The sequence below is a fragment of the Microplitis mediator genome, chromosome 3, assembly GCF_029852145.1.
Source record: "Microplitis mediator isolate UGA2020A chromosome 3, iyMicMedi2.1, whole genome shotgun sequence".
In the NCBI taxonomy this organism is placed as follows: Eukaryota; Metazoa; Arthropoda; class Insecta; order Hymenoptera; family Braconidae; genus Microplitis; species Microplitis mediator.
In genome coordinates this window covers 18,470,223-18,494,238 of record NC_079971.1, presented here as the reverse complement: position 1 = coordinate 18,494,238, position 24,016 = coordinate 18,470,223, and the positions used below count along the sequence as shown (strand labels likewise).

The following is a 24,016-nucleotide window of genomic DNA, read 5'->3' as shown; positions in this document are numbered from 1 at the left end:
TATTTTTTTTTAATAATTTATTTTCTAACTTAGAGCCAGTTTTTAAATCTGAGATTTAGTCACATTCAAGATTTACGAAAAAACGACAAATTAATTTAAAATTAAACTAAATCGCGGATTGGAAAACTTGACCCTCGATTTACTAAATTATTAAGTAATTATAATTTATTATTATTATTATTATTATTATTATTATTATTATTATTATTATTATTTTGTTGTCTATAAATATAATAAGAAAAAAAAATTATATAATTTATCAAGGCCACTTGCATAAAATTACTAAAAAATATATATTTAAAAATTACAATTGAAAAAATATTTTTTAAAGTTAGCAAGCCCCACAGAAAGCTCAAAAATTCTTCAATGATTCTCATATATTTGTTATCTTTTATCATTTTTTTAAATACTTTTTATTTTTTCGTTTGTCTTTTTCATCAAAGCACAATTATTATAAATTATATTTGTATATTTTTTTATTTTATGAATTATCAATTATTAGTAACAATTTGTAAATTTTTCTACAATTTGTTTTGTAACAAAATTTTTTTTATAAAAAAAAAAAAGTTTGTTTCTTAGTAAAAATCCTTACGTGATTTCTTCAAATCAATCATTCAATATAAAATGTCATTAAATGTAATGATGGATTTTAACAAAGAAAAAATGTAAAAAATGAATCAATGTTTTAAAAAATGTTAAGTATAAATAAAAATTAAATTAAATAATTTTAATATTTGTTTTTTTCTAAACCGGTTCAGCTCTCTTTGGATTGGGATTTAATGGCACACTAGCTTGAGCCTGAGCTTTTTGTTCTGCGCGTCTCTTAGCTCGTCTTTTTCGAGCTTTAGCATCAGCACCAGCCGCGATGAAGTTGTTGTGGAAATATTCTTCAATTTCTGATAATTTTTTACCATGCGTTTCAGGAAGTAAAAGCCAAACGAATGCTGCAGCACCAACAGAAACACCGGCAAAGAACCACTGAATTGCGTGAGAACCTAGAAAAATTATTATCAAAATATTATACATCCCAAATTCATTAATTTTACAATATTTAAATAATAATAACAGTATTAAATAATATTCATATTGTGTTGCAGATACTAGAGGACATATAAAGTTATACATCCTTTTGGTACTTGGATACTATTGGCAGGGTGCGCGACGAAAACGACATCTGTCGACCGCATTAAATCATTCTCAAAAAGCACAGAGAGAATACGGAAAATTTTTATAAACAAATAATAAAAATTTTTAAAGATTGCGAAATATATCTGTGATACCACATTTGAAAGGTGAAAAAATATAGAGTAGATTGTACTGAAAAAAATGAGTATACAAAATTTTAATAAATGCAAAATAAATATTATTTTGAACGACATAAGGTTACCTTGTAATAATAATAATAACAACAATAATAGTCGTAACAACAAATACGCTAAAATAATTATAATTTTTTCGAAGTTAAAATTATTAATTTGCATTAAGTAAAGAATTTAAAGTGATTTCAATTATTCGTAATTTTAAATTTTAAAACTCAATAATTAAAAATACTTTGTGTTAAAAATTCGTAATTTAAAAAATTCCCCGTAATAATTCTTAGCCAAAGATGAACATCATGGATGAAGATGTATAAAACTTGCAATTACTATTTCTGTCAGTATTTTTGCAATTAACAACTCAACAACTACTTGTTCTTATTTTTTAACACTGCTTTCATTTAACTATTCACAAGACAAGTGCGATTTAACGCGTACTTCGGCCACTGCAGGCGCTACAATCGATTCGATTGTCCCCACCCTATACTCCGCACCTTGCCAATAAGGATACGTAAATTAGTATATTACACACCAAGGAAGGAAAGTAGAACATTCCTACCGCGTGTATGGTAACACGACAATTGACCTAATGCCAAAATACAATTTTTTTTCGAAAAAAACGGCAAACAAAAGTATTTTCGAGCTCGAAGAGCTCGAAAATGTATTCATTAGGGTGGGTTGAAAAAAAACTTTTTTTTCGTTTTTCTTAGCATGGGGGTAGAATTTGTACCTTATAAAAAAAAAAAAATTTTTTTTTCAACATTTTGAGGTGGCCCACTCGTTTTTTAAATAAATAATTGATTAAACGGGGTAGTTCCAACGAAAAAAATTTTTTTTTGTCCAAAATCGTGGAAAACATCTAATAATTGTCGAATGTGATTTTTTTCTACTTCACTTTCATTTTAATTCAAAAGAAAATGCTTTTCATATTTGGATTTTTTACTTAAATTACAAAAACAATATAGTCTAGTCGACAAGTTGAAAATGGTCCAAAATAGAGATACTGCTCTTAAAATTAGGTGCGATAGCTCATTGGATCCGGAATGACGCCTAGAAAAATGTCCTAAAAGTGTGTATTAGCACGTAAAAAATTGCAAAAGTTATAAACAATTAAAGACGAAAAAATGAAGGCATTTCGTTTTTTGCCAATATTTCATAGACTATTAATATTTAAGAATTCTTACAAAAAGATTCTTAAAGAGGAGGAAATTTCCAATAAAAAACTCCGACTCCCCGGATTTCTATCTCCATTATTTATAATTTTAATTTAACGCTGAAAATGGGTCTCCGCGCGACATTTTTAGGTTGCGCGCGCGGCGTCAAAAGCGAGTAGGACACATTAATTAATTTATTTGAGGTATTAAATATTTTTTTTTTAATTATTAAAAAATTATGGTGTATTCTGAACGCTTTAAAAAATTTTTTAGTCATTGCCAATCTATTGTTATGCATTTTGTAAAAAGTTAAATGCCGTTTTTTCTGTTTTACGGTTCTCTTACTAGTTAGAAACCACGAGACTTCAACAAACATCGAAAAAAATATTTGTTGTTATAAACAAATGCGCATAACAATAGATTGGCAATGACTAAAAAATTTTTTAATAGCTCATTTGAAAGATCGTTTAATCCTTTATAAAATTGTCCTGAATGTTTATTTTCGTATCCCTAATAGTTTAAACGTTATATTAGTTTTTTATTAGATAAATGAAGCAGCCGTTGCAACTTTTGTAGCACGTGTTTTTTAAAAGTACAATAAAAAATTGAAAAAAATTGTTTCTATACTTTGTTATATGTGGTTGTTTTTGTTATTTTTAGAAGTTTCAGAAAAAAAATATAACAAAGTTAAAAATTTGTTTATAACAAATTGGTAAGTTAATAAACAATGGAATTGTTGATAAAAAAAAAATTTTTTTTTGTTACTTTATAGAGGACTGTCAATTATGATTTTTAGATACAAAATAATTACTTAACTAATTATTTAAATAATAGAAATATAAAAAAAACGATTATAAACAAATAAAAATTGTTATTAAGGAAAAATTTTTTTTTTAAAAATCATTATATTTGCTGTGTAATAAATTAGTGAAAAAAAATTTTGAAAAAATATTGAATTAATCAATTTGTTTATAAAAAATTTATCAACAAATAGTGGAAAAAATTTTTTTTGCAATGCAATTAATATCTTGTATCAATAAAAAAACGATAATATGATGATTAAGAAAAAAAAAAATTTTTTTAAGTTCATTACTTGGATTTTTTAGTTTTTGTTCAAGTAGAAAAATTATTATAAACAAAGTATGAATATTTTTCAAACTTTTATGGCGTGATCTTGTTGAGTATGTATGTAAGAAAGGCTCCACAAAGCGAAAAATTTATACGACAATTATTTAAACATTTTTTTTCATTTATAATGAAGACGTAAGTTCGAGAAAATTTCGTTAGTTAACAATCGTTCAACTTGTTGGAAAAGTAACTTTAAGTAAAATTTCCAACGGGAATAAATTATTTAAAGCGTTCAGAATACACCATAATTTTTTAATAATTAAAAAAAAAATATTTAATACCTCAAATAAATTAATTAATGTGTCCTACTCGCTTTTGACGCCGCGCGCGCAACCTAAAAATGTCGCGTGGAGACCCATTTTCAGCGTTAAATTAAAATTATAAATAATGGAGATAGAAATCCGGGGAGTCGGAGTTTTTTATTGGAAATTTCCTCCTCTTTAAGAATCTTTTTGTAAGAATTCTTAAATATTAATAGTCTATGAAATATTGGCAAAAAACGAAATGCCTTCTTTTTTTCGTCTTTAATTGTTTATAACTTTTGCAATTTTTTACGTGCTAATACACACTTTTAGGACATTTTTCTAGGCGTCATTCCGGATCCAATGAGCTATCGCACCTAATTTTAAGAGCAGTATCTCTATTTTGGACCATTTTCAACTTGTCGACTAGACTAATAGGAAAAAAATTTTTTCAACTTCTGACTTTCAATTAGCTTTCACGGGGACACCCCACAGATTCTAGAACACCATGTCGTTTGTTTCGTTTGGACTACCTCGTTTGATCAATTATTTATTTTAAAAAAGAGTGGGCCACTTCAAAATGTTGAGTAAAAAAATTTTTTTTTTCTTAAAAAATTTTTTTTTTTTATAAGGTACAGATTCTATCCCCATGCTAAGAAAAACAAAAGAAAAGTTTTTTTTCAACCCACCCTAGTATTCATATCAATTTTTTCAAGCTCAAGAAGCTCGAAAACAGCGGGCAGTTTTAGGGCTGGCCTGCAGGGTCAACCGATAGACCGATTTTTTTAAATTAAAGTTCAGATGTCAAGTTTTATTTAAAATAGAAAAAAAATACTATCGAGAGAAAATAATTTTTAAAAATTGCTTCAAGTTTTTAAAAATTAATCAAAATACCATTTAATGAACAGTTCATATTTTATTTTCAACTTGAACATAAAATGAATATTTTCTAGTCGGATCTTAGAAAATGCGGGTATTCCCGCCCCTTCGAATTATTGACAAAACTTTGAATTACTATTACCAAGGCAATGTAGTAGCAAAGTAAAGATAATATAAAAAACATTATCTATTCTAATAATAAATAAATGCAAGTTGTACAAACCTCCTAATAATGCTGATAAATCTCGATAACTTTGAACTGCTGCAAACATCAGAGCATTAGCCATTGCATAACTGAAAGATTGTGCGATCCCACGAATTTCTGATGGAAATAATTCAGCGGTCATTGTCCATGGAATAGTAAGCATTCCAATCATCGAAGTACAGACATAAAGCAGGAGACCTAATACGGGTACCCAGTTACCGCTGGTACTGCCATTTTTAATTTGTAATGTAAAATACCCCGATATTGACATACAAATAGCCATTCCTAAAGCTGAAATTATACAGAGTGGACGTCTTTTGTATCGTCTCAAAAGCCATGTATTGACCATTGAACATAAGAAACGCGTGAGACCGACTAAAATAGATGCTACATATTCATCGACACCAGATTTGACTTCCTAAAAAAATATATTTCAAATTATTATTTATTTATAGCAAACAAAAAAAAGTTCGATATTAGTTTACATACACTGAGAATAAAAATTACTTTTATAGAACAAATACATTTTTTATCCAAGGAATTAAGTCATTTAAAATTTTAATAATGGGGTAAAAATCAGTGTTGCAAGTAATCCATTACTTTTCACAATGTATTATTACGGAATTATAATTTCTTTTTTTTTTTTTACTTTATGATCTTGACATTTTTACTACGGAATACTTTTTTCATTTAATAATCCCGACATTTTCATTGTGACTTTTTTTTTTTTTTTTTTTTTTTTCAATTAGTAATCTCAGAATTTCTATTACGAATTATATTTTGAAATTATAATAATTTCAAAATATGAATTACGGATTATTTTTAAAAATTATAATCAAAAATGTGAATTGGGGATTTATTTTTAAATTAATAATCTCAAAATTTGAATTACGAATTGGTTTTTAAAATTATAATCCGAAAAATTGAATCAGGCATTTTGTAAACTTCCCGCTAAGAAAATTGCAAATTATCAAACTTTCGGAAAGTTATTGTGTTTTTATTTAATAATCTTGATAATTTGAATTTTTCTTTTAAGATATGAACAAAATATTGACTATAATTTAGCTAATAAATTTTTATACGGTCTTAAGTTATGAAGACAAGATTTAATGTTCTGAGCATTGTGGGGCCACTTTCCGAGGGTGTCCAGAACTGATAAGACGAGATGTTTTTATTAATTTCATGTATTTTTTAAATAATTAAATTTAAAAATACTTATTTTTATATTATTATCACACTCTTTATACCTCTATGATTTTATTAATCATTAATTTATTGCATGTTATGATATTTTTTTTATATCTAAAAATTGATTAAAGTTATCAATTGCTATGAAATAAAATATTATTGAAGAAAATTCTTTTATCAATATTTCAAATATCCGTTGACAATAAACTTTTTATCCATCATGTAAGTTTCAATAAGAGAATTTATTAATTTATTTTGTAATAAGTAAAAAAAAAAAAAAAAAATTACTACCAATTAGTTTGTAATTCTTTCAGCCAAAAAAAAACTTTATTGCAAATCTGCAATAAATAAATTTTTTCAATTGAGAATTTATTTTTTTTTATAAAAAGTAATTTTTTTTCTCAGTATGTAAAACTAAAGTATTCTTATGCAACCCCCCCCCCCTAATTTTTTTGGTTTATCCAATGACCTTAAATTATAATAATTGACTTAAAATTTAATCAATTAATTAAAAGAAAATTAAAGCAGTAGTCGAAAGAATAATAACGTGGTTGTAATTTCGCTAAAGTATAGATTTGAAAAAAAAAAAAAATGACTCAATTTTTTTTTAATTACCTGTTTTAAGAAATTTGATCAATAAATTTCAGAAAAATCTTTATGCCGGGATTATAATTCGGAATTTAAAATTTTTTAATTTAAAACAAATAGAGTTAAATTTTTTTTTTTAAATCTATATCCTGTCTAAATTGTAACCACGTTTTCGTTTTTCCAACTTTGCTTTAATTTTTTCAAAATTAATTATTCAAATTTTATTACATTATGTCAATCAAAAATTATTGGACATATTCAAAAAGTAGGGAATTCCGCAATGTAGAAAACCACAATTTTTTGGCGCAAGAAATTGTTTGCTTGTCCCAAGAAATTATTTGCATCAGGAATTTAAAACAAAAATTTTCATGGGGAGATAAAAAAATTTTTGTCTTCATTTCCAAGCGCAAAATATTTCTTGCGCCAAAAGATTCTTTTTTTCTGTGTGACTAAGATTGGGTTTAAAATAAAAATGAAACAATTACACACCTGGAACCATGTAACAGCGTAAAACAAGGTGATGTAAATACCAGAAAATTGTTGGAACAAAAAGAAAAGGAAAAGAATAAACATAGGTTTCCATCCAGTTGGTTTTAAGAAAGCACGAAGTTTTGTTGATGTACTACCACGTTTACTTCTTCTTTGTTCACTTAATTTTATTTCATTTTCTTTCATAATAGTTGTAAATGCTTGTTCTGCTGGTGACACTTTCCCAAATCCTTTTTCTTCAGATTTATAAATTCTCTCAAGAGATTTTTTAGCTTCATCAATACGGCCTTTTGATACTAGCCAGACCGGGGATTCCGGTACAAAAAATTGTACTAAAAATATTGGTACTACTGCATAAATAGTTGCCAACCATGCCACCAGTCTCCATGGTAAATAAGCACCTTTTAAGTATGACAATAACATTCCAAATGATGCTAATGTGGGACCAAATGACATTAATGAACCACGAAGATCTGGAGTTGCTACTTCTGTTATATAAACTATTGAAGGTGAGGTTGACGTTGCTATGGCTAATCCTGTTAAGAAACGTCCAACCAATATCATAGGGATATTTTGGGCTGTTGCTATTAGAATCCAACCTATTATACAAGGTATGGCACCTAATTGAAGAGTTCGAACACGACCAAACGCTTCCATTAAAAAACCAACTATTAAAGAACCTATTGGTACAGCTACCACAATTATACTAGCTGTAAATTAAATTATTCATATTTTAAACAATTTATTAAATAATAACTTAAATTAGTCATGTTTTTTTAACAATTTTAATAGTATATTACACACCAAGAGAGGAAAGCAGGACATTCAAACCCACGTGTATAATTGCCTACCCGAGCTTAAGGTGTCTTACTTTCATCTGTGGTGTGTATACAATTTTTCACCAAATCTGCACAGTTTGAATTTTTGCCTGATTTTGTGGGAAGAATGGCGCATGCGCTAGCTTTTATCATTTGTCTTCTCGTTAAGGAAAGGAAAGAACGACTTTTTTTTCTCTGAACGGAGCAGGAATTTAAACTTTTGGCGCAGGTATGGTGAAAATTTGTGTTAATCAAAATGTAATAACTCAAGTGCATAAGTGAGGTTCGCCCTATTTTTGCTTGTAAAAAATTTTGATGTACAGTGCTCCCCCCTTAAGATATCAGACTCGGGGCTCTGGTTCCAGGAAAAATATCTCAGAGAGATACCCCTTCCACTCTTAAAAAGTGGAGCTATTAAGAATAGAAGCATGCGCAGTCTTACTATCTATAAGCATATCTATGTGTATGTAAACAGCTGACTTATAGTAGGGGCTCAAGCGCATGCGCAAGTAAATTCTATAGAGTGTAGTGGGGAAACTGAATTGAGGGGAAATGGTAGTAAAATGAGGAGAAATGATATCTTAGGGGGGGGGGGGGGGGGGCACTGTAACTCTGTATGAACATATCAATAAATTCTTATAAAAAATTTTTCATCAGAATTAATCAGAAATTAGGTAAATAATTTATAAGATATTCTCTGAGAAATTCTAATTCATTTTGACGTTTTTTAAAGAATTAAAGTCTATTATTTCTTATAAAATATCAACCCATATCGTTATGGTAATAATTACTAGTAATTATGAGGTATACGCTACATACCGATAATTTCTGAGAGAAGTTACCATAACTATGGGAACAATTCCTATGATTATGGTAATAGTTCTGATATCGTATGATAACTGAATTATGGTAATGATTTATCACATAGGAATAGATCCTATATTCAAATTGTAACGGTTAATTGCCGCGAATGGGAATAAACCCTATAAATTATAGTAATCATTTCCATAATATTATGGTAATCGTTCCCATACTACTATGATAATTGTTCCCATACTATTATGGTACAAGTTACGATAACATTCAGAAATTCCTTGTATTATGGGAATCATTACCATAATATAAAGTCGTCATTGCCATATTGCATGGCAATGGTTACTATAATATTATGGTAATCATGACCATAATATATTGTAATGTTTACCATAATGATATAGGAACTATTACCATAATTACATATAAACTATTCCCATATCGTATAGGAATGAAAACTATATAGATAGGAATGGTTACCATAATTTGTATGGGTGCTGTTCCTCGAACCATTCCCATAATTTTCTTTCCGTGTAGCGGGTCATTTCTAACTAGTGTGAAACTACAAATGCTTTTTTGAGAACAATAAATTTATATTTTTGGCATTATGATAGCATAAATAGAAAGTAGAAATAATGCCAGTTCCGATAATGTGTATAAAGTCATAAATTAATTAATTTTTGTTTATTTTATTAACGCTCAAAATTTATGAAACTCGAATTTTTTCGATGTTCAAAAATTCATAACTCAAAAACTATTAAGTTTAGCGAAATTTTATAAAAGTAACTTTCGTTTTTAAATTGCTCAAAATATCTAAAAAAACAAATATCTGATTCCCAAAAAAACATTTTTCAAATAATTTAAACTGTTTAATAATTTAAATTGTTTAAACAATTGATTTCCCGGATTTTCAAAAAAAAAAAAAAAAAAAATGCGATATTCAGATTCTACCGGTCAAAATACACAAAAAAAAACCTTATTTTAGCCGAAGCGCTCAAAATATATACGGAAAGGTAATATAACGTCTAGACTATAAAAAAAAGTTCGGAAATTCATTTTTTGTTTTAAATGATGTTTGTTATTATTTTTTTTCTCAAATATAAGAAGATTATGCCTATAAAAGCTTAAATTTAATCCAAATTAAATAGTTACTTAGCTATTAGTGTTATTAAGCTGGAGATAAAAGGCTTAAAGATAACAGATGTTCAAAATAAACATTAAAAATCAAGATAAATCCAAATTATATAAATTAGCATAGTAAATAACTGATATGTTTCATAACTTAATGGTTTCGGGTTGACTCGCCCCATTAAAATTTTTACTTGCTCCAAGAAATTTTTTGCTTTATGAATTGAAAACGAAAATTTTCTTAGGACAAAAAAAATTTTTTTGAGGCGAAAAAAAATTTCTTACGCTAAGAAATCATTTCCTATAATTATAGGAATGCTTCCCATTATATATAGGAAAGAACCCTATATATTATAGGAATGGTTCCCATAACTTATTACTTTTTTTCAGCATGTAGAAACCATTAAACTTTATTGTAAAAAGTCAAAGGTGATTCCATTAACTTAATGTATTTTTTCTCTTTGATTTTACGAACAGCTCTCATAATTTAAGAAAAAAAGCTGGAATATAAAATTCAATTATACACAAAAAATTCAACTTCTTGGCACTAAAAATGTTTACTCGCTCCAAGAAAAATTTTATTTGCCCTAAATAATTTTTTGCATTATGAATTAAAAACGAAAATTTTTTTGGAACGAGGAAAATTTTCTTGTATCAAGAAATCTTTTTTTTTCTGTGTATATGATCCATGAGTTTCATATTTGTTTGTAGATGATCATTTAGAAAAGGTTCCCAGGTTAAAAAAAAATGACTTGCTTGTAATTAAGTTGACTTACTTAGTATTGATTTAAGTTAAAAAGTCAAATTTAAGTCATACATCAGTGACGTTGACCTAAATGTCATGATTTCGAAGTGATATTATGAATTTTATTTTAATCTGCATCCGCTCTAATCCGGAATTTGAATGTTAAAATAAACTCTCTTTCGGAATAAATTTCACTCCAAAGGGATTAAATAAATAATAATCATCGGCTCCGCATTCACTCAGGATTAAATCGCCGTTTACTTCAGAAAGTTTCTACGGTGTAAATACAAAAAGTTTAGAAAAATATTCAAAGCTGAATATAACAAATCGTGAGTTGTTTGCATTAAATTCTATTCAATGAATAAAAAATGATTAACAAACAATATTTTAATAAATTATCAAATTTTTAAACCTATGAAATCTTTAAATATTTAATGATAATTTTTTAAATAATAAAGTTGAGAAGATTAATTTTACTCCAAAAAATATGACTTTCTTTTGACTTATTCTTTTTTTGAGTCAAGAAAAAAAAATAAGCCTGGAGTGATTTTTACTTACTTAGCAAGTCAACTAGATGACTTGAGAAGTTTAGCCAACATCATGTTAAATAAATAAAAAAAAAGTCTAAAAAAATATAAAAAACGAGATGTTATCTATAGGATACATCGATGAACTAAAAACTTCAGAAAGAATGAAGTCAAAGCCACTCCAAAGCAAGTTTTTTTTTTTGACCTGGGTTGTTTTTTACTCAGATTGTAAATACTTACAACTGATCATAAATGATTTATATGGAACATGTATGAATTATCATAGATTATGTATTGTGATTTATTCTGGGCTGTCAATTTCTCAATATATATATATTTTAGTTGCTGATTTAACAAGATGATGAAAAATAAAACATAAATTATTGCAAAACTTTAATTTGAAGTAAATAATGAGTGACAATTTTCGGTGGGCATGAAAAATTTGGATTAGACTTTTTAATTTTTCATTAATCCAACGTCGAGCGATATGCAAAAAAATTTTTCAGGAAAAATTATCAAAAAATATTTTTACAATTCAAAATAGGACGAGTTCAACTCAAGCACTTTTTTTTAGTTCTTTCAACTAAAAACGAAATTTGTTTAATGAGAAATTTTTTTAAATTTTTGAATTACCTGTCCATGAAGTTTCCATTTTTGTAGCTGGACTACCTAAAGTTCCCTCTTCTAAACGAGGAATTAAAATAGCTGAATAAGCCATACTTAATCCAACGACAATATGAAAAGATGTCGTCAAAATACAGGCAGCAATCTTTAAAAGAAAAAAAAAGTGGTTTTTAAGTTAAAACACATAAATAATTATAACAATAACATTCATCAGTTTATCTATTTATCTGATTGAAAATCATTTCCTTGTTACAAGTAGAAAAAAAAATTCATCTTGTCCTATTGTTAAAGAATTTCCTAGGTATAAAAAAAAATGTATACCTGTAAAAAATAAAATTTTTACCTCAGGTATTGCATTCTTAAGTTGTGTCCGTTCGACATAGCCTTTGTTGAGACTTCTACTGGATACAATAGCATCCTTGAAGCACTCTCTTTCATTCTCTTCGATATTTTTCGAGGCCTCACGTTCAACACTGCAATAAAAAAGAAAAAAAAAAGTTTATTTATTAAATTTTTTCACAATTAAATTAATTATCAATGACGAAAAAAAAAAATGGATTTGTTAAATTTTTTTAAAGAAATAAAAAAAAGAAGTCAATTTAAATAATTCATTTATTTATTTTGAAATAATTTATAATAAACAATAGTTATTTTTATTAACAATCGTATGTTAATTTGTAGCTATTACTATATTGACAGCAAACGATTAGCTTGCTATACATTGAGTTAGGTCCAAAGTACAAATGAACAAGTGTCCTCAACATACAAATAGAATAATAAAGAAAATACATTTGTCATTTAATATCAATTGTAAACAAATTTATTTATTTATTTATTATTATTATCATTAATAAATTGTCTCATTAATAAAACATCACAGAATCATCGATAAAGAGATTTTAATAATAAAATATATTTTATTGTCAAGTAAAATAAATTGACAAAAAATTTTATTAATAAATCAATTTTATTTTTTTAATCATTATTTATTTTATGAGTGTGAATGTAGCAGACATCAGACAAATTTAAATTATTAATAAATAGAGTAAGTAATTAATAAAATAAAATTTTTAAAAAATTAAAAAATTAATAATTGCATTTTTAATAAATAAGTGTCTGATGTCTGCTACATTCACACTTATATTTATTTATTGTTTTTTTATACTTTTTATTATTGCTATTAAAAATAATTAACAAGACTTTTTTATCAATATAATATTCAATAAAGAAACTTTACTGATTAATAAATATATATAAAATATGATATATGTGTTATTTATATGTAAATTTAAAAGTATGATTTTGAGCCCTAGCTTTGAAAAAAAAACCTGTTTTATAAATAGTAATAAAAAAATTGTTTTATTTATTAGATAAAAAATAATTGCACTTAATTAAATTAATCTGTAAATACACAGAAAATTTCTATTTTTATCATTAATCAAAAAAGAACACCTTGAATTTGTAATCTATATAAAATTCATTCAAGTTGTTTATAAACTAAAAATCTACTTATCTATTAATCTTGAGGTTTATTTAAAAATTACAAACTACTTTAATCATGATAATAAATATAATAAACTCAATAAAATATGATGATAAAAGTATTAGTGGGAATCATTAAAAGAAAAAAAAAATTTTTTACAATAAAATTCACGTGCAGAATAGATGCATTGGGGTATTGTATTGTATACAAGCGATTATATAGACATATATGTGAATAAATATAGCATATCATGTGTCAGATTAAATGACCGTAATCGTTTTGCAACAAACGTCCTCAACGTATCATCATCTTCATTTAATCCTTAAACAAGCTGACAAATCAAGAATAATATTTCGCAGAAATTGAAAAATTTTTTTACTGCTTTACTTTTTTTTTGCTTAAAAAAATTAAAAAAAAAAAATTTTTTTTTATAATTAATAAAAAATTATAATAAATTAAATTTTAATCAATAAATAAAAAAGATTTTTTTTATTTTATTTGCAAAAAAAAAATGTATTATTTAATTAATTATTTTTTTTGCGTAAATAAAATTATTAAAAAAATATTTTATCTGTTAGTTTTTCGCGATAACGGTCAACAATGACCTCGGCAAAATAATAGTTTGATGTAACCTCGAACTTCAATACAAATATGTTTATGGATAAATTTATATACATAGATAACTGTACATATGTATTGCTATCTATATGAAAATATATAAACATTTATACTTGTGTATATGTATGTGTATGTAATAGATCGTGACTTATCATCATCGATTCACGATTTAAAAATTCATATGTGAGTCAAATGATATACATTGGTGTAACAAATAAAATTGCGAACGATTGTGTCAACAAAAAATTTATAAATTCTTTATATATATATTACGAAAAAATATAAGTAAATTCTTGACATATTATCACTAATGAATCAACTATTTTATTACTTAAACATTATTTTCCTATTAGATTTATAACAAATATTATCTGTTACTCATACATTAATTAAAATTTATTTACATAATTAAATTTTAATTAAGTTTTTATTTTTGTAATAAAGAAATTTTAATATTCTCCAAAAAAAAAATTATTATTATCACTTATTTTTTATATTAACTTATTAACTGTTCGATTTTTTTTAGTATTTTCTTTAGCGAATAGAAAATTTATTAAAATATTTAAAAAATTAGATTTATTTGAATTTTTAAAATAAAATTTATCTGAGATATTATAATATATTAAGGATTTACATTTTAGTTACAATTAAAAAGCATAAAAATTTGTAAAGCCGATATTTATCACCAAAAATGAATGATACTGCAAGTAGCAGACATCAAACAATTTTTTAGTTTTTATTAATTAATTAGTTGTAAGTAAAATACAATTTTTATAATTCACACAAAAAGATTTTTTGAAGTTTTTCCTATAAGTATTTTAGGAAATGCCGCTGAAAGCCGACGTCTAACAATTTTTGGATTTTTTTCAAAACGATTAAAAAAAAAAAATATTTAAAAAAATTGCGGCCATGATTTTTAAAATTTTTTACATCTGCATATTCTTAGTTAATGTTTTTTTGTCATTGAATTGTTGAAAAAAAAATCCGAAAATTGTTAATTGTCTGCTAATTTCTCAATAATTGAAAACGATGCTGTAAGTATCCGACAATTAAAAATTTTATTGTTTCTAATTACCAAGTTAATTGTAATTATAAAAATTAAATAAAAATCTACAAGAGAATTTTTTAAAATTCTTCCCATACCTTTTTTTTTTATTTTTACCTGTCAATATTTATTTTGTTTATTGAAAATAAATAATATTTTTTATGAGTGTGAATGTAACTGTCAAGTGTCAATTTTGCACGACTCATGATGCGAAGCATCAGAGCGTGCTTTACGATCGAAAAATTTTTTTAAATTTTTGAATAAATAAATAAAATGTGAGTAGGATAAAAATTAAAAAATGCGTATTTAAATCAATGAAAAATTAGTCCGCGAATTTTTTTAAATTTCATTATTTTATTAATTTATTTGTTTATTTAAAATTTATGATTGTCTGATGTCTGCTACTTTCAGCATCGTCATTTAAAATTGTCTTTTTTATAAATTTAATAAATAAAATTAATTATAGATTTGAAAAACTCATAAAAAATATTTTACTATAATGATATATATCTTTCTATATGTACATCAGGGTGCGTCATTTCGGAGCAACATTATTTTTTTTTAAGTGCATGTGGAAAAAATCATAGTTCAACACAAAAAAAAAAATTTTCGCACAAGAAAAAAAATTCTATGTCGATTATAGACCTAGCTCATTGAAAAATTCGATTTCCCATTTAAATAACACGGGAAATTTTTTTTTTTAACTTTAAGTATTTTTAATTCGTTAACAAATCAATAGATCGAATAGACTAATACATATTTTTGTAAGAAATTGAACGCTCCACAAAAGAGGTCTTATCATTTTTTGATAAATCCATCTGTTCAAAAGTTATTAGAGCTCGGAGTAAAGTTGGAGATCTTTTTACTTTTCCGACGAAACTATCAGACTTATCACAAAATGTTATAGGATCTTTTTTGCTGACAATTTTATTTTCTACAAATTATTATCAGTAAAGTTTTTTCAAATTCCGCATTGTTTTCTGTTTATTTTCATTTTAATTTCAAGCTCTCAAAAAAGTAGTGTTCTGATCGATTTCAAGATCGACATTAAAATGGAAATAACTAGAAAACAATGCGGAATTTGAAAAAACTTTACTGATAATAATTTGTAGAGAATAAAATTATCAACAAAAAATACCTTATAACATTGTGTGATAAGTCTGATAAGTTCGCCGGAAAAGTAAAAAGATCTCCAACTTTACTCCGAGCTTTAATAACTTTTGAACAGATGGATTTATCAAAAAATCATTAAAGACCTCTTTTGTAGAGCGTTTAATTTCTTACAAAAATATGTATTAGTCTATTTGATCTATTGATTTGTTAACGAGTTAAAAATACTTAAAGTTAAAAAAAAAATTTTCCCGTGTTATTTAAATGGGAAATCGAATTTTTCAATGAGCTAGGTCTGTAATCGACATAGAATTTTTTTTCTTACGCGAAAATTTTTTTTTTATTGTGTTGAACTATGATTTTTTCCGGATACAATTAAAAAAAATGCTGCTCCGAAATGACGCACCCTAATGTATATATATATATATATTTTTAATTAAACTTATTACAATGTACGTTTATAAGTAGACATGGTAACGATATAATAAGTACTTGTAGTAAAACCTTATGCAATAAATAATATATAAAAACATGCATAGTAATTGAAAGACTAAAAAATATAAATATAAATTATTTAATAAATTACGTAAATCTTACCTTAATGAGTATGGATCCATTGTTGTAATTAATATATTTTCACAGCCAAGTTTAAAATACTGATATTTAAAAAAAAAATTAAGTAAAAGGAAGATGAGTGTGAAACGTCTGATCACTTAATAAATTTTGTCATCGAAATTAAAAATAATAGTAAACGGGTACAGTCCACTTATTATCTTGTAATTTAATTACTTCCTACTTAATTATTATTATTTTTTTAAGGCACTAGTTTGACGTCAACTCTTCGACGAAACGAATCAGTAATTATCATTATTTAATATTTCTGTAAGCAAAGAAAAAAAAATTAATTACTGGGTGATTTCGTAATTTTGCATAAAAAAAAAAATTAAATTGAGTAAAAATATGATTTATTAATCAATAAATAATTTCAATAAAGGTATAAATTATAATTAACGTTTTACATGCATTGAATAACAAAATGATAAGAAATCATTCATTATGAAAATTAAATATTACATATATATATATATATATTTATATAATGAATATATTCAAGAACTATATTAATAACAATGACAATAGTAAAATATATATGAAATTTACCCTTGAAATATTTATAAATATATGAGAGTGAGTTATTTTAAATTAAAAATAAAAAAAAAATTGGCTTTATATTTAATTACATTATAAAATAAATTAAAACAAAACAAAAATTTAATCTTTATATTTATTGATGACTTAAACAATGAAATAAATTACAAACATTCAAAAATTATCAATAAATATAAATCATATCAATAAGTTATAAATAAACTTAACAAATTATAAATTTAAATAATAACTTATATTACACTGATATAAAAATTTTAAATATAAAATAAAAAAATTCAAAATAATTTTAAAATTAAATTTAAAAAAATTAACCTACATTTCAAAAGTTTCAGTACTAAAAATTTAAACTAGTGATTGGAGTATCGAAAAAAAAAAAAAAAATTTATATATTTATACATAAAAGAATTTATTTAGCCAAAAGAAAGTCAAAAGTCGCACCAAACAATATCACAAAATATAACAAACCTCACTGACTCACGACTAAATGCGACTGAATCTAAACCCGTAGTCCGTAGTATAATAAACGTAAAGTAAAGACACTGGTAAAGACCCAGACCAAGAAAACTAAGAACCCACCACAGAAAGCGAACTAACATTTAAAAACCATATGACGTGACTTTAACACACACGCACATGTAGAAGTGCAAAGACTCCACTTAAAACGTTACTTACATCTGGTAGAATAGCGAACATGGATGAACTATGATATATATAATATAAAACAGATATAATAAACTCTAGGTATAAATGAATGTATGTATAATACTATTTATATATGGATATAAATGTTTAAATATATTTATCAGTATTTGTAGACGGACCTATATATAAATAAGTATAGAAACGGCTCAAAACCTACTCATAGTAGAGTGATCTTGCTCGGTATAGATTCTTCAACTAGTGTGATATACGCAAACTACTTCTACACTATACATATCAATATATATACATATATATATATATATATAGTTCTACTGTGCAATAATTACATCAGCAAAAGTCAAGTAGAAGAGCGTGTGCAATATAATTTAAACGATTAACTGACCACTAAATATTAACTATTATTGAAGTTAACAATATGACTAATCATTTAATTGCTGCGGCTTAAAAAAAAAAAAGTGTAATATTTATAATTGTAAAATTAAAGAAAACCTTAATTACCATATCTACACTTGAGTATTAATAAGAAAAAAAAGTACCAAGGACCAATTTCCACTCACTTTGTATTAACGGATTAAGAAACATCCCCAAGTTTTTATTTCTCAATTGACCTTTAATTTAAATTATTAATATACATTTAATATAATATTAATTTATAACAATTTTAATCTGTCATTTATTAGACTATTTTTGAACCCAACTATTAATCAATTAAGTGCAATTAATTATTGAGCCATAACTTTAATTGTTTATAATTGAATTTTTCATTTATTAAGAAAATTTCGTTCTGGAGACATTTAAAAATTTTCGGGTTTTGCTGTCTATAAAACAGTTTAAAAAAAAAACTAAAAATATGCACGTCAAAAATTTAAAAAACTGAAGGTGCAATTTTTCTAAATATTTGTTTTTATAATCGTTTTTAAAAAAATCCAAAAATTATTAGACGGCTAATTTCAGTATCATGAAAATTTTTGTGAATTTGAAGTAAGGCAACAATTAACTATTTTTTGATGTTTAGAAAAAACAAAAAATATGCACAGGTCAAAAATTTAAAAAACTAAAGGTGCTTTTTTTTTAAATATTTTTTTTTTGTAATTTATCACTTAAAAAAAAATCAAAAAATTATTAGACGGCTAATTTCAGTATCATGAAAATTTTTGTGAATTTGAAGTAAGGCAACAATTAACTATTTTTTGATGTTTAGAAAAAACAAAAAATATGCACAGGTCAAAAATTTAAAAAACTAAAGGTGCATTTTTTTTTAATATTTTTTTTTTTGTAATTTATCACTTAAAAAAAAATCAAAAAATTATTAGACGGCTAATTTCAGTATCATGAAAATTTTTGTGATTTTAAAATAAGGCAACAATTAACAATTTTTTGATGTTTAGAAAAAATTAAAAATATTCACGTCAAAAATTAAAAAAACTAAAGGTGAAATTTTTTTAAATATTTTTTTTTTGTAATTTATCGCTTTTAAAAAAATTCAAAAATTATTAGTCGGCTAAGCTCCAGTATCAGGGGAATTTTGTTTACTATATTTGAAACCACATAATAGATTAATATTACTAAGAAAAAAAATAAATGAGATTTTATATTAAGTTGACGTAATATAAAATAGTAGCGTGATAGTCCATGAGTTTATCGATCGGAAGGAAGCCGGCCGGTAATCATTCCAGGAACGTTTAGCAACGTCACTAACTCATAGAAGAGAATGTTGTAAAAATACAATAACAAGTCATATATAGGTATGCATATATATATATATATATATATGTGTGAGGTCCATACTGTGGTATAGTGATCGTTTATCACTGCATTTCGATGTATATATTTATATACATATATATAACACGAAACTGTTACGTTAATGTATATATTTATATAGATAAATAATAATGTGTAAGTTGAATGTTAGAAAACAAAAAAAAAAACTTTTGCTAGGAAAGTGAGATCACGTGTTTTCACACATGCTGATATAGTGATCTAGTTTCATTACAAATAAATAAAGTGTTTAATTACTTATTAATAATTATACTGAAGTTAGTTGACGTCTAATAATTTTGAATTTTTTTTAAAAACAATAAATTAAAAAAAAGTATTCAAAAAAATTGCACATATAATTTTTTAAACCTTTAACATGCGCATATTTTTCTTTTTTTTAAATTGAATTGTTGAAAAAAAATTCTAAAATTGTTAATTGTCGGCTGACTTCGAGATCGTTATTAATAACAACAACAAAAATTAATTAACGTTCTAATAAAAATGAGAGCATTAATATTTTTTTAATTTACATGCGTAAATAATATTTACTAAATATATTATGTAATTTAAAGATAATTTATTATAATTTTTGGGCTGATTTTTAAATTGTTATTTATATGTTATATATTTCTTGGAATTCAATTGAGTATTTTTGTTTCATAATAAAGAATTTTATTGTGAAGGCGAGGTTTACTTTAAGTGGAGTTTATAGTACTAATTAAAAGATAAAAAGAAAAAAAATAAATTGATGAGGATAACATGTAATATGAAGAAGTTGATAGTGTAACATGATGGTTTAAAAAAAAAGGATTTATGTTTATCGAGTTCAACTGCTCGATTGATCTTTGTATTTCTACTATATATCAAGAGTAGCAGATGTTTTTTATTTTATTATAATCTTGTATCATTTTTCATAGAGACACCTTTATTATCACACACACCTACTTTTATTTATTTTATTTAAAAATTATATATATAAATATAACTCTTTGATAAAATAAATAAAATTAATTATTTGATAAAATAGATATAAGCCAATAGCTAATTTCTAATGCAAAATTCGCGCTTCAAGTTCACCTCTCCAAGGTTAAATGCTAATTCTGTGCAGTTTTACTCACGAGTTACTATATGTATGATACGTATTACGTCTGATGAAATTTTTCATTATACTTTTGCATAAAAATCATTACTTAGATACACTTTTATTGCCATGAAAAAATTATTCAATGAAAGAAAAAAAAACATAAATTATGAATTAACATTTACTGAATTCGTAAAATACAATTATTAATATAAATAGTTATCATTTAATTAAAAATTTGTTATAATTCGAATTTTACTAAGACAGAGCTAAGGCAAAAAATAAATATGGAATATAATTTTGAGGTCTAATAATTTTCGGATTATTTTAAAAACAATAAAATATAAATAACAAATATTTCAAAAAATTGCACCTATAGTTGTTTTAATTTTCTACATATTTTTTTTTCTTTTTTGTAACAGATTTGTTAAAAAAAAATACAAAAATTATTAATTGTCTGTTAACTTCAGGATCATAAGTTAGAAGACAATTAGCAATTTTCGGATTTTTTTGTCAATAAATCAATTACAAAAAAAGAATAACTAAAAATATGGACATGTAGAAAATTAAAAGAGGAATGGGTGAATTTTTTTGAAATATCTTTTTTTTATAATTTTTCGTTTCTAAAAAAATCCAAAAATTATTAGACGTCAGCTAACTTCAGGGCCGTAAGTTTTAAGCATACACAGAAAAAAGGATTTCTTGGTACAAGAAATATTTTGCATTATGTAATGAAATCAAAAATTTTCTTGGGACTAGACACAATGTCTTGGCTCAAGAAATTATTTCTTGCACTAAGAAAATTTTTGTTTTCAATTTACAATGCAAAAAATTTCTTGGGACAAGTAAAAATTTTTTGTGTCAAGAAATCCTCTTTTTCTGTGTATAAATAATGAATAAACATTTGTTGATTTTTTGTTCTTAACACTACACAATTATGTTATCGACAAAAACTCATAAATTATCACACTAATGATTTCTTACTCACAATACTGTTATTTTAATTTATATTTAGGATTTCAAAGTATACCTGCTTAAAAAACATCATTAATGTGAATATAGCAGACATGAGACGATTTATAAATTTGAAATAAATAAATAAATTAATTACAATAATGAAATTGAAAAAAATGCAAATACGGATCTTGTATATTTATCTAAATACGCATTTTATAATTTTTACTCTACTTAGATTTTATTCATTTATTCTAAAATTTAAAAAATTTCCAATTGTCAGCTACATTCATACTCATTCATTAATTACTTTTGATACTTAAACACAAAAATGACTTATGTATTGATTTAAAAAATTAGATCAATGGAAAGAGATAAGGAAATCAACGAACCTAATGCTAACAATGGTCAGTTGTTATTATAATTTATTTATTATAAGTAAACGATATAAATTCTAAAAATAGCGATATTCAATCAAGATCTGCTCTGTATAAATCTGAAGGTAAATACAACAAAAATTAGATCAATTCATCATTTTTTCGTAGACTTACTGACATCGTCGAAATCCGAAATTGAAACAAATGTTTTTTGGACATAAACGTTAACATATATTTATATCATACAATTTTGATGTACATTATAAATTTTGTCTCGCGCAACTTTTCCTTACGACTAACGATTATAATGGGAGCAGATAACTGACAATTTTCATATTTTTAAATTAAAGAAAACTTGATATTAAACGACACGAAATGGTTTTATGCGCCGAATTTCGACAAGTGATTGATTTTTAAAATTTTCGCGCCAGTAGACTTTATTGTGAAAGTTGGTCTTTTGAAACCAAGAAGTTATTTGGCATAAATTGCTGTCAGTTTGAAGTCAATTCAATTCCAAAATGCGTAGATTTTTCAAATTTGTTTTAAGATTGAAATCAATAAGCCGGGAAAATTATGACAGTTTATTATTGCTTTTGCAATTCAGCAGCAACACGAAATAAAAAATTGCAGAGCAAAAATTACATTTGCATTTTTTGAGGGCCTATCGTTATAAAACTTTTTCTATATAGGCTTTAACATTTATCATTTTGTTGGGACTGTTCATTTGGTTTATATGTGGATGAGATCATTGAATAGTATGTTAGTACTATAATTTAATTTAATTCTCAATTGGGTGAATTGTTTTTAGTGTCCCACTTTTATTATAGCGACGTTTATAATCTAAAGATGCTCAGGGGGGATACCCGAGTAGGAATCAACATGATGCTCGATGAACGGAAAGCTCCTTACCCACGTGATATTTTGCAATATATGGCAATATGTTAAGTGTAGACAGACAAATGCGGTTTATTCATATTTTGTTATAACTTTTTTAATTGTCCCAGTAAATAAAATTGTCTCTTAACAAGATCACTATTATTATTAATATTTCTACGTTTTTATTTTCTTCCTAGATTTCTAATGCAATAAAAAAAATGGGCCATAATTTATTAGTTTTTTCATAAAAGACCAATGTATTAGATCTTAACATTAAACGTAAATAATATTATCTGACATCTTGACTATTTTTTCCTGAGGTTATTGATTACTGAAACAATATTTAGTGAGAAAATTGGGGTTTAATATTATATTTATTATTTAGTCTCATCTGATGTTACTCAGACGCCCACATTACGATCCTAATTAACGACTAATGAAAGTAAATTGGAGCCATTGCTATAATTATATTATAATAATAATAAATGTTGGTCATAATAGTTGTACAAAAAATAAAATATACAATGTTATTGATTTAAAAAATGTAGAAAACGTTGTTTCCATGGGTTTACAGATAATTCATCTGTGTAAATTTATTTTTTATTTATAAATATTAATAAAAAAATTATCATATAATGTGAGGTAAAAAAGTATAGAAATTTTATAAGTTGATTCCATTTATTTGATCATATAATTAATATGAAGACTTATCTCTCCAGTTTATTATGTTATGACGAATTGAGTGCCGATAGAGGAAAACATATTGAACTGATCAGTTGAAATAGAAAAAATGCCACTCATTCAGATAATTTTAATCTAATAATATGCTTACATAATATTATATATATTGTATATATCGTAAACTCTCACAGATACAATGTTTGTTAAATCAGCTGCAAAGAGTTATAAAGTTTTTATGAAAATATAATTTTGTTCCAAATCCCAGTGAATTGAAAAAATTCCGATTTAACTCTAATTAAATGATTCAATTGTGCAAAAAAAAAAAACTAATTTAGAACCCTAATTACATCAAA

At 25.0% G+C, this 24,016-nt stretch overlaps 1 protein-coding gene across 3 annotated transcripts; it reads right to left on the bottom strand.

Moving 5' to 3' along the window:
* LOC130664804 (facilitated trehalose transporter Tret1-like) lies at positions 1-18,084 on the bottom strand. 3 transcript variants are annotated; one of them, XM_057464907.1, is made up of 7 exons: positions 17,943-18,084; positions 16,698-16,980; positions 12,188-12,317; positions 11,854-11,989; positions 7,190-7,899; positions 4,943-5,342; positions 1-995 (listed from the first exon to the last, which is right to left on the bottom strand). In XM_057464907.1, the coding sequence occupies exons 2-7, from the start codon at positions 16,715-16,717 to the stop codon at positions 745-747; spliced, it is 1,647 nt and encodes a 548-aa protein (XP_057320890.1). In that variant the 5' UTR covers positions 16,718-16,980; positions 17,943-18,084; the 3' UTR covers positions 1-744. The 3 variants fall into 3 exon arrangements, with proteins under 3 accessions (XP_057320890.1, XP_057320888.1, XP_057320889.1); XM_057464905.1 differs by lacking the exon at positions 17,943-18,084 and adding an exon at positions 17,736-17,905; XM_057464906.1 differs by lacking the exon at positions 17,943-18,084 and adding an exon at positions 17,587-17,726.
* Positions 18,085-24,016: the final 5,932 nt, after the last annotated feature.

What these genes read in the sequence shown, in the direction of transcription:
- LOC130664804 (XM_057464907.1), bottom strand. Translation starts at nt 16,717, where the DNA reads ATGGATCCATACTCATTAAG. An exon ending in AATGGAAACTTCATGGACAG is followed by an intron (nt 7,900 to 11,853) that starts GTAATTCAAAAA and finishes TTTAATTTACAG; the next exon opens with CTAGTATAATTGTGGTAGCT. An exon ending in TTTATCAGCATTATTAGGAG is followed by an intron (nt 996 to 4,942) that starts GTTTGTACAACT and finishes TAATTTTTCTAG; the next exon opens with GTTCTCACGCAATTCAGTGG.